The sequence below is a fragment of the Miniopterus schreibersii genome (genome assembly GCF_964146895.1).
Source record: "Miniopterus schreibersii genome assembly, chromosome: 2".
NCBI classification, from domain to species: Eukaryota; Metazoa; Chordata; class Mammalia; order Chiroptera; family Miniopteridae; genus Miniopterus; species Miniopterus schreibersii.
Window position 1 is genome coordinate 13530322 of NC_138102.1, and position 23233 is coordinate 13553554.

At 44.7% G+C, this 23233-nt stretch overlaps 1 protein-coding gene across 2 annotated transcripts in view; it reads right to left on the reverse strand.

The window, feature by feature from the left end:
* The window catches only part of PRAG1 (PEAK1 related, kinase-activating pseudokinase 1), a 49485-nt gene that overhangs the window by 11731 nt on the left and 14521 nt on the right, over positions 1 to 23233 (reverse strand). For both annotated transcript variants that reach the window (XM_081127692.1, XM_081127693.1), the window contains one exon: positions 9456 to 9613. In XM_081127692.1, coding sequence (XP_080983818.1) covers positions 9456 to 9613 — 158 coding nt within the window. The remainder of the gene's footprint in view (positions 1 to 9455; positions 9614 to 23233) is intronic.

Here is a 23233-nt window from a genome sequence, read left to right on the forward strand (position 1 = left end):
GAAACAAGAAAGGGCAAAGGAAATAATACTCATTTCTTTTATTCTAAAAAGGGACTGGAAGATGTAGCCATTACTTTAATAACAGCTTTTAGGGGGATTAAAAAACAACAACATTAACTGTATTCATAGATTGGAAAATGCATCCTATAAACCTGAAGGTTAAAATGTGAAGGAAATATGGGTCTTAGATTCAGGGGAACAGGTGCTTATGCTGTGCACCCCCCATTTAGTTCACTGTGCCTGTGCCACTCCCTGCCTTAGCAGAATGGCTGGAGAGAAGCTATAACACACATAGGCCCAAGGCAAATGTGGGAAGGCCCGAAGGGAAGCAAACTGCCTGTCAGTTTCAATGCCACCTCACTCAGATGCACATGACCCTTCTAGGGCTGCTCCTGAATAGTTAATAACCTGCTATGCCCACACTGAGTCCCTCTCTGCTTTCTCTAACCCAAATGGGGACGGAATAGACCCCTAAGGACAAGCACTGGCACCAAGCCCTTCAGACCAACAATGGTCCATAAGGAGGAGGGACCCTCTCAGGAGCAAGGTCAATGATGTCCTCAGGGCCCACCTTGCCTGGGGCAGGGTGGGCGCTGACATCCAGGCTCCAGCCTCCCTGCCACCCAGACACACACCCGCAGTGTGTGACAGCAGGGGGCCTCCTGCCCAGTACAACCCTGAGTGCAAAGCTCACCAAGTAGGCGCACACAGCTGGTTGAACACAGGGGCCAGGAACCAACCCGTTCATGCAAGAGAAGCCCTACGCGGCAGAGCAAGGCTGTCACGCCCCGCGCCCACCACCACCTTTCCTGGTCCAGTACCTTTCCCGACTCCACCATCTGTCACAGGACCAGGAGGAAGCACAGTGCCTTGCATGCTCCCATGTGGTCAGTAGGCTGTCACTCCTGCTTCCCAGTGGTTTCTCGACCCACCTCGCCCTGCTGGCTAATGACAGGAGGGGCCCTGCCAGCAAGGCTGAATGAGTGATCTCTGTCCCTTCCAAGAGGGGGCAGGTTAATTATAAACCAAGCAGCAGCGGCACAGTGGGGACCAGCCCACCTCACACGCCCATGCACCTTCTCCCCTCGACAGTCAGAATGGGGCACACAAGGAACAGCCAGCCCCAGAGAGGAGGGAGATCCTATCGCAGCTGATCTCAGCAGGCTGGAACCCTGGAGTCCTTAGGGCCCCCACCCCACGCTCCCCAGGAAGAAGCTTTTCTCCTCCAAGGGCTCAGTCAGCAATGGGGACACACAAGGCTGGGATGGTGAGTCACTTCCTCCCCTCCTTCCTCTAGCTGCACAGGCTGAGGGAGGGGGTGGGTCACTTACTAGCTCACAGGCTACAAAAGGAAGGAGCGAGACCCCTTGTGTATGGGGCTCTCAAAGGACACTAAGCCTCAGGTGACGGACGAGCAAGCGGGCGGCAGAGGGGAACCATGTCCATTCCCTGGCCTGTGCATTCCGGAGAGAAGCCCACCCCACCGAGCTGTCGAAACCTCAGTTTATCTATTACCCAAATGCAGAAGATGGGGAATGAGGAGAGAAAGAGGGTGTGATGAGAATCCCTGATAAATGCTTTAATCAGAGCCTCCAGCCACCGGGACAGCCTGCCTCTGGTCAGGGCTCCTGGTCCCCAGTCCGGCGGCCAAGGGAGTTCTGACAAATCATGTCCTTGGCTATTCCCCTCTGTAAGTCTTGTGCTTATTTTATTTCCCAATCCTTATTAGTCTTTCTTCTTTTTTTATTTATTTATTAAATATATCTTTATTGATTTCAGAGAGAGGAAAGAAGAGAGAGAGACAGACAGAAACATCAATGATGAGAGAGTCATTGGGGATCGAGCCCGCAGCCTGGGCATGGCCCTGACCGGGAATCGAACCACGATCACCTGGATCCTAGGTCGAGGCTCAACCACTGAGCCGCGCCCCACCGGGCAGTCTTTCCTCTTTACCTCCCTTGCAAGGTTCTCCTTGATGCCTCCAACATGCCCCTTTCTGCTTCTACTCTGCTCTGAGGGATGAACCCATAACCAGCTGTTGACCTGCCCCAGTCGAGTTTCCTCATTTAAAAATGGACTGGATGGCATCACCGTGAAGGTCCTTCCAGCACTAATAGTCTATAATTTCAGCCACTCCCTCCACTTCCTAACATGCATTTTGTCTCAAAGCTGCGCCTGAAATAAAATACCTCTACGCAGATGGTTATGTTGCTCCAACCTCTCCCCTCCCTATTTCTTCCCACAGCTGCCGATAGTGACCTCTCCAATCTGTAAGGACAGCAGGAATCTTAAAAGAAAATAATCTGTCCACTCTTATTCCACAGATTGCTAAAGGGAATCAAGAGGTTCGGCTTTAGTATAAAAAAATAACTCATGAGCTCAGACAGTGGGAAGGAAGCGACTTTCTCTGGCTTTCCTGGGGACTGTGGGGACTGCGCTGGTCAGTGGCCCTGATCAGAACCATATCCCATAACCACTTAGGCAAGGAGTACTGGGTATTAGGAGGAGGTGTGGCTTCAAGGATCAGCCTATGTGTTTGTCACCCAACCATTCCCACATAAGGCACGTTCTCATCAGAGGACAGCGCTGCAGAAGGATGCTCTCCAACCATGCACTTCCCCAGCGGGTGTCAAGGAGCTACTTACAGGGACCTCACCAGCTGAGTGCAGCTCATGGCCCGTCTGAAGTGTGCACTTTACCCTCTTTACACTGGCATGTTGTGCATTTTATAGTCAGAAAAAAAATACTGCTTAGTTCTGTAGCAGGTACACACCTTCCCACACGAGGCATCCTTCTGAACTGATGAGTCCTTGAAGCTGTTCTCCAGATGTGGAACCAGAGCTGGTGAAAAGCCCATAATTCACTCTGATAGCCCCTAGTCCCCTCAGGACCACATGACATCTTAGTTAATATTCTTGGGGCTATTCTGAAACAGATGCCAACATGTGGCCCTTCTCGATGACACTGATTTCTCCACCACGAGTCACGCAGTAGCTGTTATCTCTGGGATTAGGGCCACCCCTAAGGACCCACTCTGACTCTGTCATTTTCTTGACTCTTACATGGGGAACCTCCTCCTAAACCAGCAGCTAGATCCTTACTATTTGCAGCAGCTGCCACACTCTGCGTTTACAAGAGCCAAAAGAAGAGGGAACACATATGTCTCGACACCTAAAATAGTTTCAGAATTCACAGGCAAACCACTGGTTCAGAAAATTGTGCCTAAAAACATCCTGAAAAACTTGGGCCAACTGCCCATATTCTTAGGACTCAGATCCAACGGCACATGAGACGAATTCAAATACAGGTGCACCTTGGGAGACTGCGAGTTCTGGTCCAGACCACTGCAATAAAGCGAGAACCGCAATAAGGCAAGTGGTGATCTTTTTGCTGGTGGGAGGTCTGGCATTCAATTTGTAAAAATGCAACACCTGTGAAGCGTAATAAAGCGAAGTACAGTAACATGAGGTATGTCTGTATATCTTCATTTAATGCTGGTATTAGATCACTCCGTTTCCAAATTCTGGCTCACAATTAGGGTAAAAAAGGGGTGAGAATGGAAAATACTTTTCTGGGAAGTCTGCCTACATCATAGTTACATCATTGTAGGTGTTTAAATGATTTTGCATGCTAATTGGGCCGGAGAGCTCCAAATCCCAGCTCCTAAGTTTTCCTCCCAATTTCCAATTCTGCAAGTAAAGCCAGTGGCTGACTACAGAGAACACCTCCGCAGCTTTAATTCTCACGCTTCAGAGAAGAGATATTTCCAGTGGGAAAGTACCCATCACACATGGTGCACTGGGTGGGACCGTAAGAGAGCCTAGGGGAAGGTACACCAGTGAGTGCCGTTATATTTAGAGAGAAGCCAGGATTTCAATAGCCGGGAAAAACAGCTTAACTGTGTGCAGAAACGCAGGCCAAAAGTTCAAACCCAGTATTGCATGAGGTGCTCCTTATTACAGAGTCCTTCTCTTGCTGGGTTTTAATAGGCACTTTCATTGTTCTCTGCAGACAGAATGAGAGCTGAGCTTAGGAGGAAGTGGTCAGTCCAGTTTTGAGCTGTATGAATGAACACGGCTGGGCTCCTTGGGTGCACAACTCTGCCTTCTGGCAGCAGCTGGGCCAGAGCAAGTGTGCAGGCAAAGGGCAGAGTCCCGGTGAAGAGTCTCCAAGCTTCAAACTTTAGCTCTTGTGGCCAACCATCCTCCAACTTCCAGGAAGGTAGAGCAAATGGAACTTTCTTTTGCTCAGAAAACTTAAGACTATTAGTGTGTTTTTTGTTTGTTTTTATATGAGGATAATGGATTGTACAGCTGGAAATGGCTGTATAGGTTCATCCATTCATCAGTCAGTATTTCTTGAGCTTCTACTAAATGAAAGGCAACAGGGAACAAAGCAGATGGAGAGAACCTCGCCCATGCCCTGCGGCTCCTTCAATCCCCTCACGTTCAAGGTGAGAAAACTAAAGCCATCTGCTTTCGCAGGCACCTTGCCAGTCTCACACAGGAAGCAGCAGTCTTGCAGGATTCTGCCAACCCCTTTTCACCGCCCCCAGGAGATGTGAGGCACTGGGGCAAGGGAATGTTCTAGCCTCACATGTAACTCTTTCCTCCAAAGGAAAATTGTGCAACCTCTTGTTTGGTCCCACAGTCTGAATAGTCTTGACTGAACATTAAAAAAAAAAAAAAAGCAACAAAGCATTCCTTCCAAAGGAATCCTTGCCTTTTCAAGAAGGTAAGCGTGGTCTGAAATGGAAGCATGTTATTAGCATTTTACAACTGGATGGAAAATGTGGCATTTGTGAGAAGTCTCTGCAGACCACTTAATCATCCCGAGAAACAATAATCACGACACGAATGCAATTTACATGCAAAAGAGGCGCACTGTCTGTGAGAAAGGCTCACGGAACACATTCCATGCCTACAGCCCGAGTGTGCTTCAGGAGTCCCGGCCTTTCAACTCCCCGTTAGAACACGATCATTGAGGGCTTTCTTCCAAATTAATAGTAAAACTAAAAGTTAGTTCAGAGCACTCTTATAGGCTGTTGATGGATGCATCAATCAACTTTTTTAGAGGATAATTCGGTAACATCTATTTAAAACACATATCTATTTGGACACATCAATCCCCACTTCTAAGAACTTATCTTACAGATAGGTCCACAAAATTATTTCACTATATGTCACAGGATCTTACTGCAGACTTATAATGAAAATAATCTAAAAATGCACTGGTAAGAGAAGGGTTTAACCAATTCATACAACCGAGAGACTATGGAGCATTAAAAAAAAGAGGTAGACCTAGAGGTTGTGACTTAATACACTTCAAGATACATTAAGAATGAAAATACATAGATATAAAATTTATGATATCTAAAATATGGATAAAAATTCCTGAGACAATAGAGAAAAATGTTCACAGTGGGGGTGGGAGCTGTGACGGGGGTGTCTGGAGACTGTGGCTTTTCATTTCCTACCTTTCTCCACTGTTTGAATTTTTACCATAGACATGTATTGACTTACTGAAGTAATTATATATTGAAAATTCGGTTTGAATGGAAACAGTTTAAACAAAGATGAAGCTTCACTTCAGTGGTATTGTCAGGGCTCAGGCACAGACAATCTTAAAAATGGGCATCTTTTCCTGGGATAGCTTCTTCATCCTTCAGTGACCTCCCAGAACAGAACCCACGACTATAATATATTAGACCGAACCCATGAATTTAGGGCCAAGTGCTTTAACAAGCCTGTACAACAGTCAGAAAACACACTATTTTTAGCTAGAGAGTTTCAGATGCCTTTTTCAAGACCGCCTTAAAAAACACACACGATTTCTTCTTAGAGTCTCAGGTAACAGCCTGAGAGCGGGAGCAAAGCTCGGTGAAGGTCAGACTGTCACTTATTCTGACAGATGTCTGATCTTTGTGGACTTGCTGTCTCTCCCCTAGACAGGTCCTCCCACCCTCCCCATCACCTTCCTGGCTTGATCTTCCCCAGAGCACCTCCTGCCATCTGACACACTCCCTACTTCACTCCTTTATCTTCCTCACTGTCCACCTGTCCCCAGGGACTGGGCTTTTTTTTTTTTTTTGGTCACTGCTCTATCTTCAACATCTGGAATTGCACCCAGCACACAGTTTTTACATTCAACAAGTATCTATCAAATCAATGATTGAGTTAATGTACTTATTTTAAAAACCTACCTGGCATTATTATTATGAACAATAAGCTGACTACTGTCAAGATATTTAATTAACTTTCTGTATCTCTGGTTTGCTAGCTATGAAAATAAGAATACTGACACTGCTCTGGTGCATACCTTCATGTGATTTATACCTATGTTCACTGTATACTTAGACCTCTTATCTAGTGCTTGTGCCAGCGGTTTCAGTTCAGTGAAGCACTCTCTAATCTCCTGTACTATGGACACCTGGCATCCAGAGATGCTTGTTCACTACTGAACTGAATTTTGTTATCCTAAACCAGAAAGGAAAATCATCCTAGCATCCTAGTGGGACATGGGGTTTTCATATTTAAAAGTAACCATTTGAAGCACAGGAGTCATCTGATGACCATTGCATTTAGCCGGTCACTTCCCCTGCATCCACCCACCATCCACTGCAGACAAACTTCCCCTGGCAGCATTCACAGATCTGTCCTGACACATGCACTCTGTCCCTCCCACACTAAGCTTAAACAACTGCTCAGACGGACTTGCCCTTCCACTGAGTTGACTCACTGTTCAACTGAACTACCCACATGGACAAATGGGGAAACATGTGCTTGGAGGAGCATGAAATGCAATACAAGCATAGAAATGTGAAATTAATATTGATACAAAAATGACATTTGTAAACATAAACTTTAGACAAACTCATTTTTAAAATGTAACAAAGTTATCGATTACAATTGCTTGCCTTTCTTATAAAATTTAAAACTCTCTCTTTTTTTTTTTTTTTTTGCCACAAAGCCTGAATAGGAGAAATCTAACTTTAACCATGAATCCTGATGAGCTTCCAAGATATTTACATGAGCTACTATGATGATATGCCCTGGAAAGACTCTGAGCTCACCTCACTCTGGCCAGCCTAGACTGTGGATGCAAAAAGTCAATACATCGTTTTCATTAGTGAATTCCTACTGGCAAATAAATATAGAGCTTAAAGATATACTATGTTAATATATAATATTAGAGGTACACACCACATTCTGTTTCAAGGAACTTCAGCTTGAACTAATTGTACCTCTTGCATTCTGAGCCACACTCTCAGCTTCAGTACCACATGACAAACAGCAATAGAAGGCATGGAGGGTGATATTTCGGGTACACGGTAAAAGTGAGTAGAGACTCATGGGACTGAAAGATAATTATTCAATAACAGTCCTAAAGCAAGTGGCCTTGGTTAGTGATGAGAAGCTGAATGAAGAGTTTCCCACATTTAATGACCAGTGGTTCTATATGTTCTCTGGATTAATGTTTAGGAGATGAGAGAGAGAGAGTGAGCGCGCGCGCCTCTGGCCCTTCGGTCTCTTGCTAGTTGCAAAGCATGGTTCTGGGTACAGAGCCATACACAGGAGCTGTCGGCAGAAACAGTTCGCTCTAAAGATTCAGAGTCTGAAACAAGGTGTATAACTTCTTGTGGATCTGGGAGTCCATATTTTGAAGTGCATTTCCATTGTATAACTGTCATGATATAGGAATAACCAAAAGAATGTAATCATTTTAATTAAAAAATGTGTGGGTTAGGTGTCATCTTTACACTCACCAACCCCAAAGGCCCCTTTCCTACCGACACAGGTTGGTTTCGAGAGCGCTGTACAATCCAGCCTCGGCTTCCCACCAACCTCACGTCCCATGTTCCCCTCACCTGCTTCCATGACGTGTGGCAGGCTGCTCACCCGCCTCCCAGTGTGCACTAGCCTGGAGCCTTTGTTCCTTTCGTGTCTCCTGAACCCGCAAAGCCTGTTCCTCCTCAGTTCTCACCACCTTTCAGACATGAGCTAAAGTCCCATCTTCTCAAAAACCTTCCCTGAACCCTCCACCGGCCCTCATTGATTTCTCCTTCCAGAAGCCCTTACAAGCACCCACGGCCCGGGCAGTCCGCTTTCGGAGCTTATTCCATCCACCCGCGTGTCACCTGTTTAGCCTTATCTTTCTGCACAGACCTTGAGAACTCTGAGAGCAAACATCAGGATTTGCTCGTTCTGAAGAAGCAAAGTACTGAGGCACTGAGTCCAGTCCTCTCAACACCAGTGGGCCAGTGGCTGACGGAGGGCTCCAGGGAGACCACTCCTCAGAATCGGCCACAGCCCCAGGAGGGCGGCCAGGGCTGGCCAGCCCAGGGACTCACGGTTCACTGGCCCAGCCCTCTGTGGAATAATCTGCAGGGCGGAATGTTTGCACAAAGGGGTGGGAAAAGGGAAAAGACAGAAGCCCAGGAAAGTCTGCAGAAAAAGAAAATCCTCTTTGGTCACATCCCACCCGAATCAAGGCTAAAATATTTCCTGTTTTTAAGTTAGAGCTATCAGAAGTTTCCCATCAGAACACACCACGGGCTGGCTGACTTATGTAACATGTGTTTTTGTCTTAGCGGTACTCATCTTTTAGATGGAAGATGTTGGTGACAGTAAGTTTCCGATGGAGCTCCCTACTCTGAAAATGCCTACTAAGAAATACTTCCACAGCAATGAGAGAGGCAGTCATGTCAGCACATGTCGAAACCTAACATGCTGCAGCTGAGTCCAAGAGAAATGCAGGCGAGTACACACACAAAATGTTGAAAGGGTGAGAGGTTTTAATATTACCCATCACAACTACAGAAAAGCAGGAGCTCCTTTTCAGAATATACCCAGTCAGTACTTACCTACATATTATGTCTTAGAGCTTCATCTAGAAAGTGGGATGGACGGTATAGTGTAATGAAGCCTGTATGCCTTTAATTCAATAAACATTTACATAAACACCTGCTGTGTCCAAGTGTGTGCATGTGTACATGAGTGTGCATGCATGCACATGAGAGAGCATGAGGTGGGGGAGGGGAGGCAGGGAGAAAGAAACACAGAGGGGTGGTAAGAAAGAGAAAACTTGTGGTTGGCATGTACCAATCCCCTGAGAACTAGTCCTGAGGACAGAAATGGAGAACAGACCTAACATAGATGGCTCATTAGCCAAGGAATCAGGAGTCTTTCAACATGCTTTCAACTTCTGCCTCCTCCAGCCTTGTTGCCATGTCAATGTATTGTGTATAATTGGAGAGCACAATATGGGATGAGGCACTCTGCCATATACTCACTAGGAAATTAAGGTCAACGACTCCTTGGTAGAGCCTACTTCATGGGGAAAGCATGGCCCAGAAAGTTGTCTAGCTCAGCCCTTCCAAATCCTGGCAATTAACCTGGGCCTGGCCTTACACAGGGGGAGAGTCTAAGCCTTCCTGTCAAGGTCAAGTCTGTTACCTCCATCGCTGCAGGTTCTGGAGTCCGAGGCCAGGCTGTCCGTGGAGCCCGTGGTGAAGCTGACGTGGACGCTCCTGAAGGATGGGCTGAGGCTCTCCGCAGAGCCCTGGCTCACTTTTTCCAAATCAGAGCTGCTCTTGTTCATTTTCAAAAGGTGCCTGAAAATTTTGGAACAAACAATGAAAGTGATTAATTTGGTTTCTAGTCAAACACCAGGCTGATTGACCACGAATCTACTATGCTTTTGAAACCTGACCAATGCCAGCAAGTTTTGAAAAAACGATTTTGGGAAGAGAGAACAGGGGCTCTTTTGAAACCTTATGCACATAAATGGCAGGGGATTTCTTGAGTGTGGTTAGGAGGAGTGAGTCTATTAAATTTAGACAAATGCCAAAATCATGATTTGGGAGCAACTGCCTTCATATTCTGGCCCTGTCTGCTAACACATTTATGTCATCTATTATATCCTGTGTAACATCTCTACAAAGAAAAACTGAATATTATCACACAAGCCAATGTATAGAGATATACAGAGACGGGCTAGCTTTTGAAAGATCACAAAACAAGTGACTGCAAATCAAGACTAAAAATGGTATGTTTTTTTGTTTGTTTTTTTTGCCTGGTACTCTCTTGACATATAACTTCAAAGAATCTAGGTTGTTCCTTGGAATTAAGAGAAACTTCATTTAAATATATATATTTTTAATCCTCACTTGAGGATTTTTTTTCCACTGCTTTTCAGAGAGAGTGGAAGGGAGAGAGACAGAGAGAAACATCAGTGTGAGAGACAGACATCGATTGGCTGCCCCTGGCTTGAGCCCCGACTGGACAATGGACATACATGACCTTGACCAGAATTGAACCCAGACACTTCAGTCTGAGGGCCAACGCTCTAACCACTGAGCCAAACTGGCTAGGGCCTTCATTTAAATTTTAACCGGGCTTCTAGTGCAATGCCCAGATAGAACCATGTTAACATACCCTTTATTCCAGAACTATGGAATAAATTTGCCCTTAAGCTTTCTATGACATCTTTTTGTTGCATCTCTAAGACAGCATTACCAACATATCAGGGACAGGAATACCAAGTTCAAAAACAAAGAACTTCACCTTGGAGAAACAGTTCCATTATCGGGTAGAGTGTTTAGTTTATTGATTTCTCCTTCCCCCCTTCCAAGGACTCCATGAATATTCACTCTGACCTGACATTTTCACCACAGAGTGAGACAGACCACAATCAATCCAGGTCTTTCCCTGAGGGTGGTAACCCAGATTTGTCTGAACTGATATTTCCTGATGACATTCTTGTTCCCCAGACAGCAGATCTATATCCCAATATGTGCTGTAGGAAATATACAATACAGTATTGATTTGGCATCAGAACTGCCTTATTTAATGCAGAGGACCTTACAGTTAAGAATGTATCGATTGTTCTTTGTGCTCAGCGTGGCCAGGCCCTCTACTGGTCTTCACAGTCACTGGAATCCCTTGTTGATTAACAGAAAAGTTTAGAGCAAGTTTTTCTGCTACCATGAAAAGTGCTTTCTAGAAACATCTCTATTTCCATCATCAACCCTGAGAACCACCATGAGAAATGTTTTCAAAACAGTTACCCGGAAATGTGACAGTGATAGAAATATTACAATGAATGGTATTTTAATATTTCAGTGTTACTGTAGGGATATTGGAAACATCAAATCCTTAGGAAGGGCTATGGGAGATATAATGACAGTGTTTCACAAAACATTTTTATCCTATCAGATCCATCAGTAACGGCTTCTCAGATGAAGCCAAAATCTGAAGTTGTGAATATTGACAACTCCCCAGTCTAGAAGGGAAGCCAGCTCTGCAGCAATCCAACCACTCTGCCCCCTCCGGTCTCTCTTGGGTCTTCAGGCCCAGAAAATTGCCAAGGGAGAAATTCCAGCACTGTAGCTGCTGAGCTGGCACAGCTCCCCATTCCACAAACTTAGAAAAACACGCAATGACATGTATATAAATAGATAAAACTAAAAAATACACAAATGTGCATATGAGTACACACACGCACACACGTATTTAAAGTAACAGTGAAGCACTGAAAGAAAAGAGGGGCCTCGGTACCAGAGCACTACACGATGCGCTTCCACACCAGGGCATGCTTGCTGCAGGTCGGGGTAGGTGCTCTTTATCAGGTTAAGGAAGTGTTTCTATTAAGTTTCCTAAGTGTTTCATATTCTTAAGTCATTTATAGTTATTGAGTTTGATCAAATGTTTTTTCTACATCTCCACAAAAATCATTGTTTTCCTCATTCTGTTAGTGTGATGAGTTACATTAGTAATTTGCACAGTTTGCATAAACTTAATTTACTACACATGCTGGATTCCGTTTCACTAATATTTCACTTAGGATTTTGACATTTCCATTCAAATGGGGGGGTTATCCCACAGTTTTCCTTCTTGTACTGTTCTTGTCTATAATTTTGGTATAAAGGTTAAACCTGAGTCATAAAGTGAATTGGGTGGCTTTTTCTCCTTTTCAGTGATCTTATGTAGTTTGTATAAGACAGGGATTATGTGTTTCTTGGAAGATTGCTAGAACTTCAATGTCCATCATAAAGAAATGGATATATTGTGATATAATCTTATAATGGAATATTATATAACATTCAAAAATAAGTGCAATTGATTTTAATATGAAAATGAAAATGATTCTTAAAATGAATATTACAAGTAGCTTTCAAAAGACTCAAGCACAGTATACCAATGGTATTAAGTGTATATACCATTTATATACATTTTTAAAACAGCGTTATGTATTTTTGAAATAATGCTCATCAACTTCAAGATAGTGATTACTCTAGGTAGCAATGGGAAATTGAAATGGAAATTAGGTAAGGAGGGATCCTGCACTGTACCTGTAATGTTTTATTTTAAAAATCTAAAAAAAAAAAAAAGCAAAATATTAATACTTGAAAACTCTTAGGAAGATACATGAATGTCAGTTAAATTATTTTTGAACTTTCCTGTATGTTGGAAATATTGGATAAACTGAAAATGAACATTTCTAGAAGGAATGAAAATCACCAAGGTTTGAATGAGCATAGGGATGACCACTCTGTTGACCTAGTGGTGAGTCTCTGTAAGGCATGGAACACAAGGGACAACCCAGTGGGATTTCCATGAGGCCCGACAGTAGGACAGGCAGGCTCAGTGAGGGTTGATCCCACCAAAAACAGCCTTGTGGGTGAAAAAAGTTATTTCTCAGACCTGACAACTCCTCTGAGACTCTGAGGGTCAATTCTTCTGCATATAGCTACTATGAGGGGAAAGTCACAGTTTTGAAGACACACCAAGTGAATGCAGACAAAATCAGAGTATTCCTATGATTGCAGGATAAATTCTCCGCAGCCTCTGTGTGTGTGTGTGTGTGTAGGCAAGTGGGGAGCCTCCTGAAGCTGACTTTGGTAAATCTTAGTTTCCAAGCCACAATTTCATGTCGTCATGGCTTCTGGGGACATTACTGCTGTTTCTCTACTAAAAAAAGCCTCAAGAAGCCCAGGTTCCCACAGGTAACTAAAACCCAAAAGGCATTTGGATGCTCAGATGTAAACGGGGAGGGAAAGGAGTGGCCTTTTCTCTTAACTGCAAATTCTTGGGAGTGATGACCCCTTTGCATGAGATGCATCAGACATGTTCCACCCTGGAAACCTGTCCAATCTGCATTCTGAGAGAATTTAACTAGAAAATGAGCAAAACCACACTGGATTTCAGAAAGAAAGGGAAGCTGGCCACCCCATGTGAGACTGACAATCGGGTTGTTTCTGTGTCTTCAGTCTGTGTGTGCAATAGATTTCTTTAAAGAAAAAAAAATCCCTGGAAAGGGCTGAATAGTCCAAAGGTGACATTTCTGGGTCCCTGTAGATTCTTCTGTCAGACCTACGGCCAAATGGGAATCCAAATACACACAACAACAACACACAACAAACCTATACTTAGTTCTTTTTAAGGGCACTTTTCCCTCGTTAATGATAGTTTGTCTTTCAAAAAAGCAGTGCAAGCCATCTATATGATGAAATCTGATGTCATGTCATTTAAGGAAGTGGTTTCAATGGGCTAAAACCACACAGTCCAGTCCTTCCTCTTTGGGGGTGAGTAAGGCTCTTATCGGGCAGTGGGGACACAGCCCCGCACAGATGTCTCGCTCACGCAGTGTGATAAGTGACGCGTTCTTGCTCCGGCTTCCTTTCCGGCCGCCCCCTGTTGATCAGACACGGTCCCGGGCCAGCAGGGTGACCTGCGCAGCCAGTGGGACGGCGTCCTTAGAGACTCGAGCCCCGCAGCTGCTGCCCAGTGTTTTCAGAATGGCTTTTCCCCCCATTGTCCTCAGAGAAAGGAGCCTCGCCAGCGCTCCCCGCGCAGCACTGGGAGAAAGCTAGAAAAATAATCCAGGCGGAAGGGCCATCTGCCAGACTTCCTCAGCTGGAGGAACGGCCCCTGCTAAAAATACCCGAGCCTTCGGAATGTCCGAAATTCCTAGTGGGTGCCGGCCCCGGTGTGCAGAGGCTGTCCGTCCAACTCCACATGGCTGCTAGAACCAACCCTCCCTCCCTCCCTCCCTCCCTCCCTCCCTCCCTCCCTCCCTCCCTCCCTCCCTCCCTCCCTCCCTCCATCCATCCTGAGGGCAATTTCAAGTGTGATTGAGGCAAATTTCCATTTTCACTGCCCTCACTTTGGGTTGAGCGTTTTTTGGCCTCTGGAGCAAATTATATGAAAATCTGAGTACTGCCAGCGTGCAGTTTTAGACTAGCTCTCTAGACCCAGCACACGCTCACACCGCCAAGTCTTTGGGTTGATCGAGTTCACGGCCAAGTTTAGTGAGGACTCAGAGAGGAACTTTGAGGTAGCTCCAAAGCATAAACAGGTTAGAAAATTCTATAGATATTTACTAAGGGACCAAGAAGAAAACAGAATGGGTTTAGATGCAAATCAATCAAGTCATGCCTAAATCAAAGAATGAGAGCGTCTTACCATCCTAGACTCCAGCCTGCGGTGCCGTCCTCACCAGCGTGGCCTCCCAGGGCCCTGTGACGGGCTGGGCCAGTGGCAGCAGGGTCCTGTGAGCAGCCCTGAGGACGAAGGGCCAGCTTCAGAGGCGGCCCGGGTGCCTTGTCAGCCTGCAGTGAATCACCACTCAGTTCCTCTCTGCCTTTTCTACAAAATGCACTTCCTGCAAAAGCACAGGAAAGTGGGGCAGGCTCTGCCGCTGTGACCTGCTGCATTCAACCTCCAATTGTCTTACCAGGCTCCGTTAGGAGCGATTCAGATCCCCTTAAAAAATACAGTACCCTTCACCCCATTTACCCTCTACTATTTAGCCACATCCTAAAGCCAAAACCCTCAGATGCCTCAAGCTGAAACACCAGCCTTGCTTGGTAAATAAGAGCACCCTGCTTTAAACGAACGCCTGTATCACCTCTAGGGTGTCCCCTGTCTTGTTTATCCTGAATACCATTTCCAGGTTTTTCAACAAAAAATGTTTGACTACCTACTGTGTGCCAAGCACAGTATTAGGTGTTGGGGATACAACAGAGGGTAGAGCTGACACCATCCCTTCTCATTTGTCAAACTCTTCGAGAAAGTATACAGAGGGTTCAGCCCACATCTTTAGAAAAGATTTGCAGCCTTGGGGTAGAACATCCTGATTCAAAATCTGTCCCAAATACTGCTCTCACGAAGCTGGCTGACTCTGAAGAGTCCCCCCCAGAGCTCTGTGAGGGAGGATTCGCGACCTCGGCCACCACACTGTATCAACCCAGGTTCCTCCATGGTGACAAAACACACATTCCAGATTTCCTTTGATAATCTCACTTTCAAATATCCCTCCCTGCTTTGTTTATACATTAGAACACATGCCTGGATTTCTTGTTTGGAAAATAAATTATCACCATTTTAGTTAATATACTACTACTTCCCTCATAAATCCTTTGCTCCAACTGGGCTAGTCTCTCATTGTCTCTAAAGCACCCTGTGCTCCTCTCCTTTCCCCGTGCTGACTCAGGAAACAATTCTCTCTCCTCTTCGGATCATTTCCATCCTCACGACCCAGCCTCAGCATCACTTACCTACAATTCCCTCCCCAACCATGTCAGTCTGCTGACTCGTTTTGCCCTCTGAAGCTCACACTGACCTGCGCCTGACTCACATCCCAGGGCATTCGGTGAGAATCCTGGTTAGATTATTCTAATTGTTTCATGTGAAATCGGCTTGTTACTACCCCCAAATTATCAACTGTTTGAGGAGCTGTGTCATAGCCGGGGCATGCTGGAACACAGAGTAATTATTAAATGTTTCTTGATTAAGTTTATCTGTCTCTGTTTCAGTAACTCGGTGGCATCTGGGAGGATAAGTGTTTCCTTTAAGACAAAAATTATACTTGCCCAGCAAAACTTGCAAAAGGCAGGAACACTGAGCAAACAACAACCCTCAGGAAAGCTGGATTCAATAGCTGGATCCTTCTCATATTTACAAAATAAGTGGTGGCAGAATATCCTGAATTTGCACAAAGCTTGTAGTTTTTGTGTTGTTGTTTTCTGGGACATGAGATGAGAAAGGCAGATAAGTAAGCTGGAAAGGTTTTCATTGCTGTTATCTTTGGTGTTCTTCGATGAAAATGCTAAGGATATTATTTAGCAAGAGTCTAAGTGCCACCTAAAAGGACATGAGTCCAGTGTGCTCTGGGGCATCTTCCCCCCAGGGATTTATCAGCTTGTACAAAGATAGGAAGTCAGTTTCACTGTTGGTCACATGACCTTTAAGGTGCAGGCTTATTCATTTGCATCTGCAATTAATGCACTAGTGACTGCAGGGCCCTACAAGCCGAAAAGGCCTTTGGTTCACCCTGAAGATGAACACACTTTGCATTCAGTGGAAACTATTTAAAAACAGGACTAAAGCCATACTTATTTATAAAGATAGAAAGGCACACACAGTAAGGTTACTAGTTAGTTTTGGTCAAGAGAAAAAAATGCTTAAATTGATCAAATGGAAATTTGTAGGCATTTGCCTGACTATATACAGATCTACTTTGGTGTTGAGAGATACCAATACTTTTAAAATTCTGGTCTCAGAAAATCAGAGTTGTTTATTTGTGGCCCCAGTCTGCATTTTTATGTACTTTTCTAAAGCAGCTCTGGGCTGCCTGGGGCAGGAGAGGGGACAGCAAATGTTTGGAGTTTCCTAGCATGGTGATGTGTCAGCTAAGGATGGGGGCGGGGGGACGCAGCTGCCCAGGAGCAGGTGAGAGAGCGCAGAACACTCAGCAGCCTGGCGCATCACCCAGCCCACTACACTGTCATCTCCAATACAGTCGCTTAAGAGCCATGAGTCCCTAACTCCTGGCCTGGAAAGTCAAGGAGGAAGCTCTTACACCTGTTCACACAAGGGGCACATGGGAAGAGAACACGAAGAGACAGAAACGACAAAGGTAAAGACAGAGCAGCTCCAATCCACAGAGGGGCACCTCGCACCAGCTGCCAGCCCACAGGCCAGTGCTGGGCGGGAGGACCTGCAGGAGCCTTTGGGAAGGACGGCCATGCAAGCACCTGAACTACGTCCCGGATAGGTCTCAGAGCCACCCAGGAAGCCCGTGGGTGCGGCGGTTAAGGGTGTGAACACTGGGGCTCCACTGCTTGTATCAGCTGTGTGCCTTGGAAACGGCTCTTCATCTCTCTGTGCTTCAGCTTCCCACCTATATAATGGGGATACTACTACTTAAAGTCTCGTGGGGCTGATAGGAAGGTTCGCTGAGTTAACATTTAACGAGCGCTACAAACAGCACCAGGTACATAGGAAGTGTTAAGTTATAGAGAAAGATGAATGTGGGTGGATGGACAGGTGGATGGATGCATGGACGGACAGTCAGGTGAACGAAGAAAGAGAAACAGAGGCACAGAAAGGCAGAGACAGAGAGAGGACTTCAGCAGCCTCCAGGAAACCCATCCTTCTTTCGCTATCTGGACAGAAGCAGAAAACAGCAGGTGGGCTAGAGATTTCACTCTTTCCTGATACCTCTACTTTTATTATGTCTGTAAGGAGATTCAAAGACAAGTTAATCAAGGTGATGTTTTGATCACATGCGTTATTCTAAAATAACCAGGAAGAGTTGATTTGTCCATCAACCAGACCTCACTTGGAACCTACATATTCAAGAGGGTGATAAATTTCAGTGCAGCCCCAGGTTCAAGGGCTGACACACTCCTCAGATGACCAGGTTGCTTAGCTCCATCACACAAAAATTTAGAAACAGAATAACCTCCTTTATTATATTTGTCTGTCTCCCCCTATGAAAAAAGAACCTCCATGGTGCCTTCCCCCTCCACACCCTTCCCCATTCCCTTCACAAGCGCACAGAGGACTCTGGTGATTAAACCAAAACAGTAGCGAGTCGTTATTCACCAACTTGGGACTTGCTGCTGTTCTAGTCCTGACCTATTCTTGTTGGAATCCATCCACCAAGATGATCTGTGCCTGACCAAAATCTTTTTGTTTCTAGATTATTGGTTTTGGCAACTGTGCTTTCAGACTTATCTCTGTCTCCTCCTCTTGATTCAGCAAATGCTTTAAGTCTACTTTGTTGATCCAGATCTTGAGCCCAGCTATTTGGCTTAAAAAATATGTGTTTACTTATATGAGACTTCATTTCTACCCTCCTGGCTCGGGAGATTCAGGCTACCTGTAACGAAACTACTAGGATGATCTACTTCTCCAGTCCCACTCTGGTCCAGCCTGATGCCCCATAAGGATGAGATTCCCTTCCCACTCCCAGGTCAGTTCTTTAGCACTCTCTTACCTGCTCCTCAACAGCTCCATCTCCCTTTCCTCAGCCTTGGCTGAAACCTTCTTAAGGGCTCTGGTAACCCAAATCCAACATGGGGTGGGGGTTCCCCACACCACCAACCAGGCCTCACTTTGAAGAGGTTCTTGGACACCAGCTCAGTGTCTTACCATTCAACTCAATTCTGACACTGTCTTTGCAGAGTTAGCATTAGATCCCACAGAATAAAGGCTCAGTGCCACAAGACTGCCTTCCATTGCAGATGCCAAACTCAAGTCCAAGTTGTCACCTGTGCTTCTGATTGATCCTCTACAGAATTGAGGTTCCAAAGAACCCTTCCTTGAGTTTGATTAATATGCTAGAGCAGCTCTTAGAACTCAGGGAAAAAAATTACTTAAAAGGATAGAAGCCAGAAACAGCAAGATGGAAGGGATGCATAGGGCAAGGTATAGGGCAAGGGTGCAGAGCTTCCATGCCCTCTCTGTGTGTGCCACTCTCCCCACATTGCCATATGTTCGCCAGTGTGGAAACTCTCCAAACCATGTCCTTTTGGGTCTTCATCACATAGACACGATTGATTAAATAATCGACCATTGGCAACTGGTTCAACCTCTAGTCCTTCTACCCTCCAGGAAAGTTGTGGGGTGGGCTGAAAGTTCCAACCCTCTAATCACAATGGTTGCTTCCCCTGGCAACCAGTTCCATCTTTAGGTGGATTCCAGAAATCACCTCATTAACATAATAAAAGACACCTTTAGAAATTCAGCACTTAGGAAATTCCAAGGGCGTTAGGAGTTCCCTGGCAGAACTGGAAGGAAGACTAAGTATTTAATTCTTATTATAAATCACAATATCACAGTGGGCAACTCCAAACATCTTCCTTCTCCACTCTTGCACCAGGCAGTCCAGTGCTTCTCTAGGGAAGTACACAGCCATGCAGCCTGGGCCACAATGAACTCAGGCTGCCTGTCTTCAGGTAGCTCTTGGGGCTCCCTGGAAATCCTTGCACTTGACCTCCCATTTTCCAAAACAGCTATTTCAAACACTCATCACTTTTCTTGATATTCTTAATCCCTGTCTCTCTCAAGTAAATCCTCTATGTCTCCATGATTCACAGTCTCTCTTCATGTTCATATTTACTTGAAGTACAGAGATGTGAGATAACCATATGCCAAACTAGTTACCCACTTTCAAGTTAACCTGCATTATTTTTTGTCTTCATCCCGTCTCTAATTCTCGGCTTTCCCGGTTTCCCACTCCCAGCTACTCACACTATATTTCCCTGGATATAGACCCTTGGATTTATCTTTGAAAAAATATATAGTGTTACTCTGTGCTTTAAATTTATATTAATTACACTGTGTTACATCTTGCTCTGTTTCTTAGTTATTTCACTCAATACCAGTTTAAGGTCCATCATGTTTCTGTATAAACATCTATCCCATAGTTTCTGGCTGCTATTAAGTATTTCATTTTATATTCACTACCTTTTACCTTTCTGTTTCCCTAGAGATGAATACCTGGGTTTGCCCAGCTACCAGCTATAAGCAGGGCTGAAATAATCTTCATTACATACATCCTCTTATTCACCTGTGTGTGTGTTTCTCTGAGGAGAATAAAGACTGTTGGGGCATAATGTCATCTTATTATACTTAACTTTACTGGGTAATTCACACTAGCTCCACCTACACAAAGTCCTCAGTATTTAGTGACTGAATGACTGTCAAGATCAAGAAAGTCACAGACTCTGAACTGTAAGGAGAACGCCTTTCATTGCCTTTCTCTGCTGTCAACAGGGAACACGGATAAGCACTGAAAGGGTCAGAAGCAGGGTCAAGGGGCTGGATGGAGGTTTCACTGTACAGACAATTTCCCTGTTTTAAATTTCGGAGACAACATGAATGTAGAGAAGGCATTTTGAAAGATTTGGAGGGAGGTCAGCAAGTAAATGTAACAAATCAGGAATACTCCTGTCCTGGTTTCTACTTTCTCCTAGGGACACCTGCTGTCCCCAAGTTGAACATCTCTATAAAAATGATGGTCTAACTTGTCACCAATCAAGAAGACTTGAAAAAATTATATGTACTAGGTATTATGAAAAACAATCATTTTTGTTTCTCAAATTCAAATTTATATTATAATATGTAATTTCTATTTTCAAACTATTCCTCCAAAAGATTCTGACTTACCTCCTGTCCCTACCTCCTCACCCCCCAATCTGGGGCATAGAAAGTCAGTGCTACAGGCCAGAGAGTAAGTGAACATACATTATCTAACAAGATTTAGGGACTGAAAAAGTAAGTTTAAGGTCCATAAAGAGAAATAAGACTTTAAATAATGGATAATAGATCTAATGCTGTTACTTACTAAAATACTGAGTTCCAAAAATTCATGGACTAGTCATAATCACTCATTAAAATTCATGAAATATTCATAATTACTCATTAAGAAGAAACAAAACACTTTGGCATGACAGCCTGAAATTTGAAGCTGTAATCAAAGATGATGACCACCGTCTGCCAAACACTTTGTTCAGGGCCACCTGGGCGGGACAGACCGCAGGCCCCCTCCCGGGTGTGGAACTCTGCTTAAATTACTATAGGGAGCCGTTACTGACCTCCAATGATTTTGCATTACAGATGGCAAATTTTAGATTCTAAAGCTGGACTGGCAAATAGCCAGCACACATGTCTGCACTCACTCTCGCCTAACCTGAAGACTGCTGATTGACCGCAGCAAGCTTTCCTGCAGGTGGACAGGTGGCCTCCCTGTCCTCTACATGGAGCTCCAGACTTCCACCCCAACTGACTGGGCTGGTGTGGAGGAGGCAACCTAACTGCCCTCATGGTTCAAAACCGTGCAGTCACAAAATCTTCTTTCTTGTCAGCACATATCAATAAGAATTATTTAAGTGACAACCCACAATGACTGGTTTTAAAATTCCCGGAACTCTTCTCCTTTTTTAAATATGTCTTTATTGATTTCAGAGAGAGGAAGGGAGAGGGAGAGAGATAGAAACATCAATGATGAGAGAGTCATTGATGAGGTGTCTCCTGCCGGCCCCCCACTGGGGATGGAGCCCGCAACCCGGGCATGTGCATTGACCTGGAATCCAGCTGCAATCTCCCAGATGCTAGGGCAATGCTCAACCGTTGAGCCACACCAGCTGGGCCCAAAACTCTTCTTACCTTTCTTCCTGGTCTTCAAAATTATATTACTTATTATTAATATGTCAATTTATCTCAACCATTCATGCATCTATCCAATGCAGTGGGATTTTTATTCACTTGACTAAACCAAACTACCAGGAAGTCAGGGAGAGATACTAAAATTAACTGGACAGTAAGAAGGGCAGGATTTTTTTAAGTAGCCTTTGATCTGGAAGTTCCCCTTCTCCCCCAAGGAAGAGCAGTTGTTAACGTAAGTCAGCCTGTTAGAGAAGCACCGAGTGTAAGCTGTTCCGGGCACTAGAGAGAAGCTAATTGCCACAGGGAATTGTACGGAGTTGCGTGGAAACAGCACGAACACCCTTCATGCTCAGCATGGGTAGGAATCTGCCCCCAAGTCAGTAAGGAATACTGCGCCATGCCAGCACAGAGGACCAAGGCTCTGACCTTAGACTCTGAAAGTCACCAGCTGCAGAAAGGGCTGCTGAATATTCTTTGCAGTTGGTCTGTTAACCCTGGTAGAAGATGCAAATCCCTTCTCCAGCCCACTGACATCCCCAAACAGTAACAAATTATTTGCAACACAAACAGAGCAAATTTCTCATTGATTGGTGAGTTCCACACCCAGAAAGCGGGCTGGCCATTCCAGGAACAAAGTCCCTCTGATCACTTGAGGACAAAAGGGGCTTGATCATATGGCCCAGGTGTGTGTTCTCCAACCTGCCTCAGAAAGCACGGAACATCTATTTCCAGAGAAGCAAAACCACACCCTAGAATTCCTTGCAACTCGCTGGTGGGGGAAAAAGAAAAGTCCTTAGGTGACTACTACCTGAAAGGAACATTCTGTGGCAAGAAAGGGCTGGCTCCACACACCTGCTCAGCTTAAAAAAAAATACAATTAGAGAGAGCCAAGTGAGAGAGCCCGGTTGCAAAAGTGAAATGTACAATCATTGGGGAGTAATTAATCCATGAAAGGATGCATTGTGCCCACACGGCCTTTACCTACCTTGAAGTATTAATAATTATTAACCTCAGCTTCTTTAACTGAAGGTGACAACGTTCTATTGAGCAAGGCTAGCAACAGAATTATAATGAGGTGTCTAGTGAAAAATCTGTAGTTCACGCTGACCTCTTTTTTTCTAATTCAATAATCTTTCATTGAATACCTACTATATCCCAGGCACTGTGCTAAGGTATCCTGCAGGAAAGTTAAAAAAAAAAAAAAAAGAAACATGTCCCTGTACCCCAACGAGTTTTCAAATGCTTGAGGAGATACAAACACGGATCCAATTTCATAAAATGCAAGACATGCTGTGTTAACCTCCAAAAGGGAGCCCTGGGGCAATCAGGAGACTTGGGTTTCAGAAAGAAACTTTGATACAAGTATTGAAAGCTACTGTTCCTTTCCTCAACATTTCTTGATGTGCAAAGCATAGTTAGGAGAAACTGAAATAAACAGGGAGTGGTCTCTGCCTACAACTGTCTACTTAACAAATATTTCTTGAGCATCTATTTTGTACTAGGCACCAAGCAGGATATTATGGAATTACAGATGGCTAAGCATGCTCTTTATCTTTAAGGAGCATCTGGCATTTTTTTCTTTAATAAATGGCTATCTATATGCCTGTACTAAGCTTGAGCTTGATCTTGGATCAGGTCAAAAGACAGTTAAAGGAAGGACTACTCCTGGGCACCAAGCTGAGCTTACTGTTGCATTACTGAAAAGAGAACAGAGAATGTGGTGAGGATCCGGATGCTATTATAACCAGTCTCATCAAAGGGACTCAAAGCAGGGG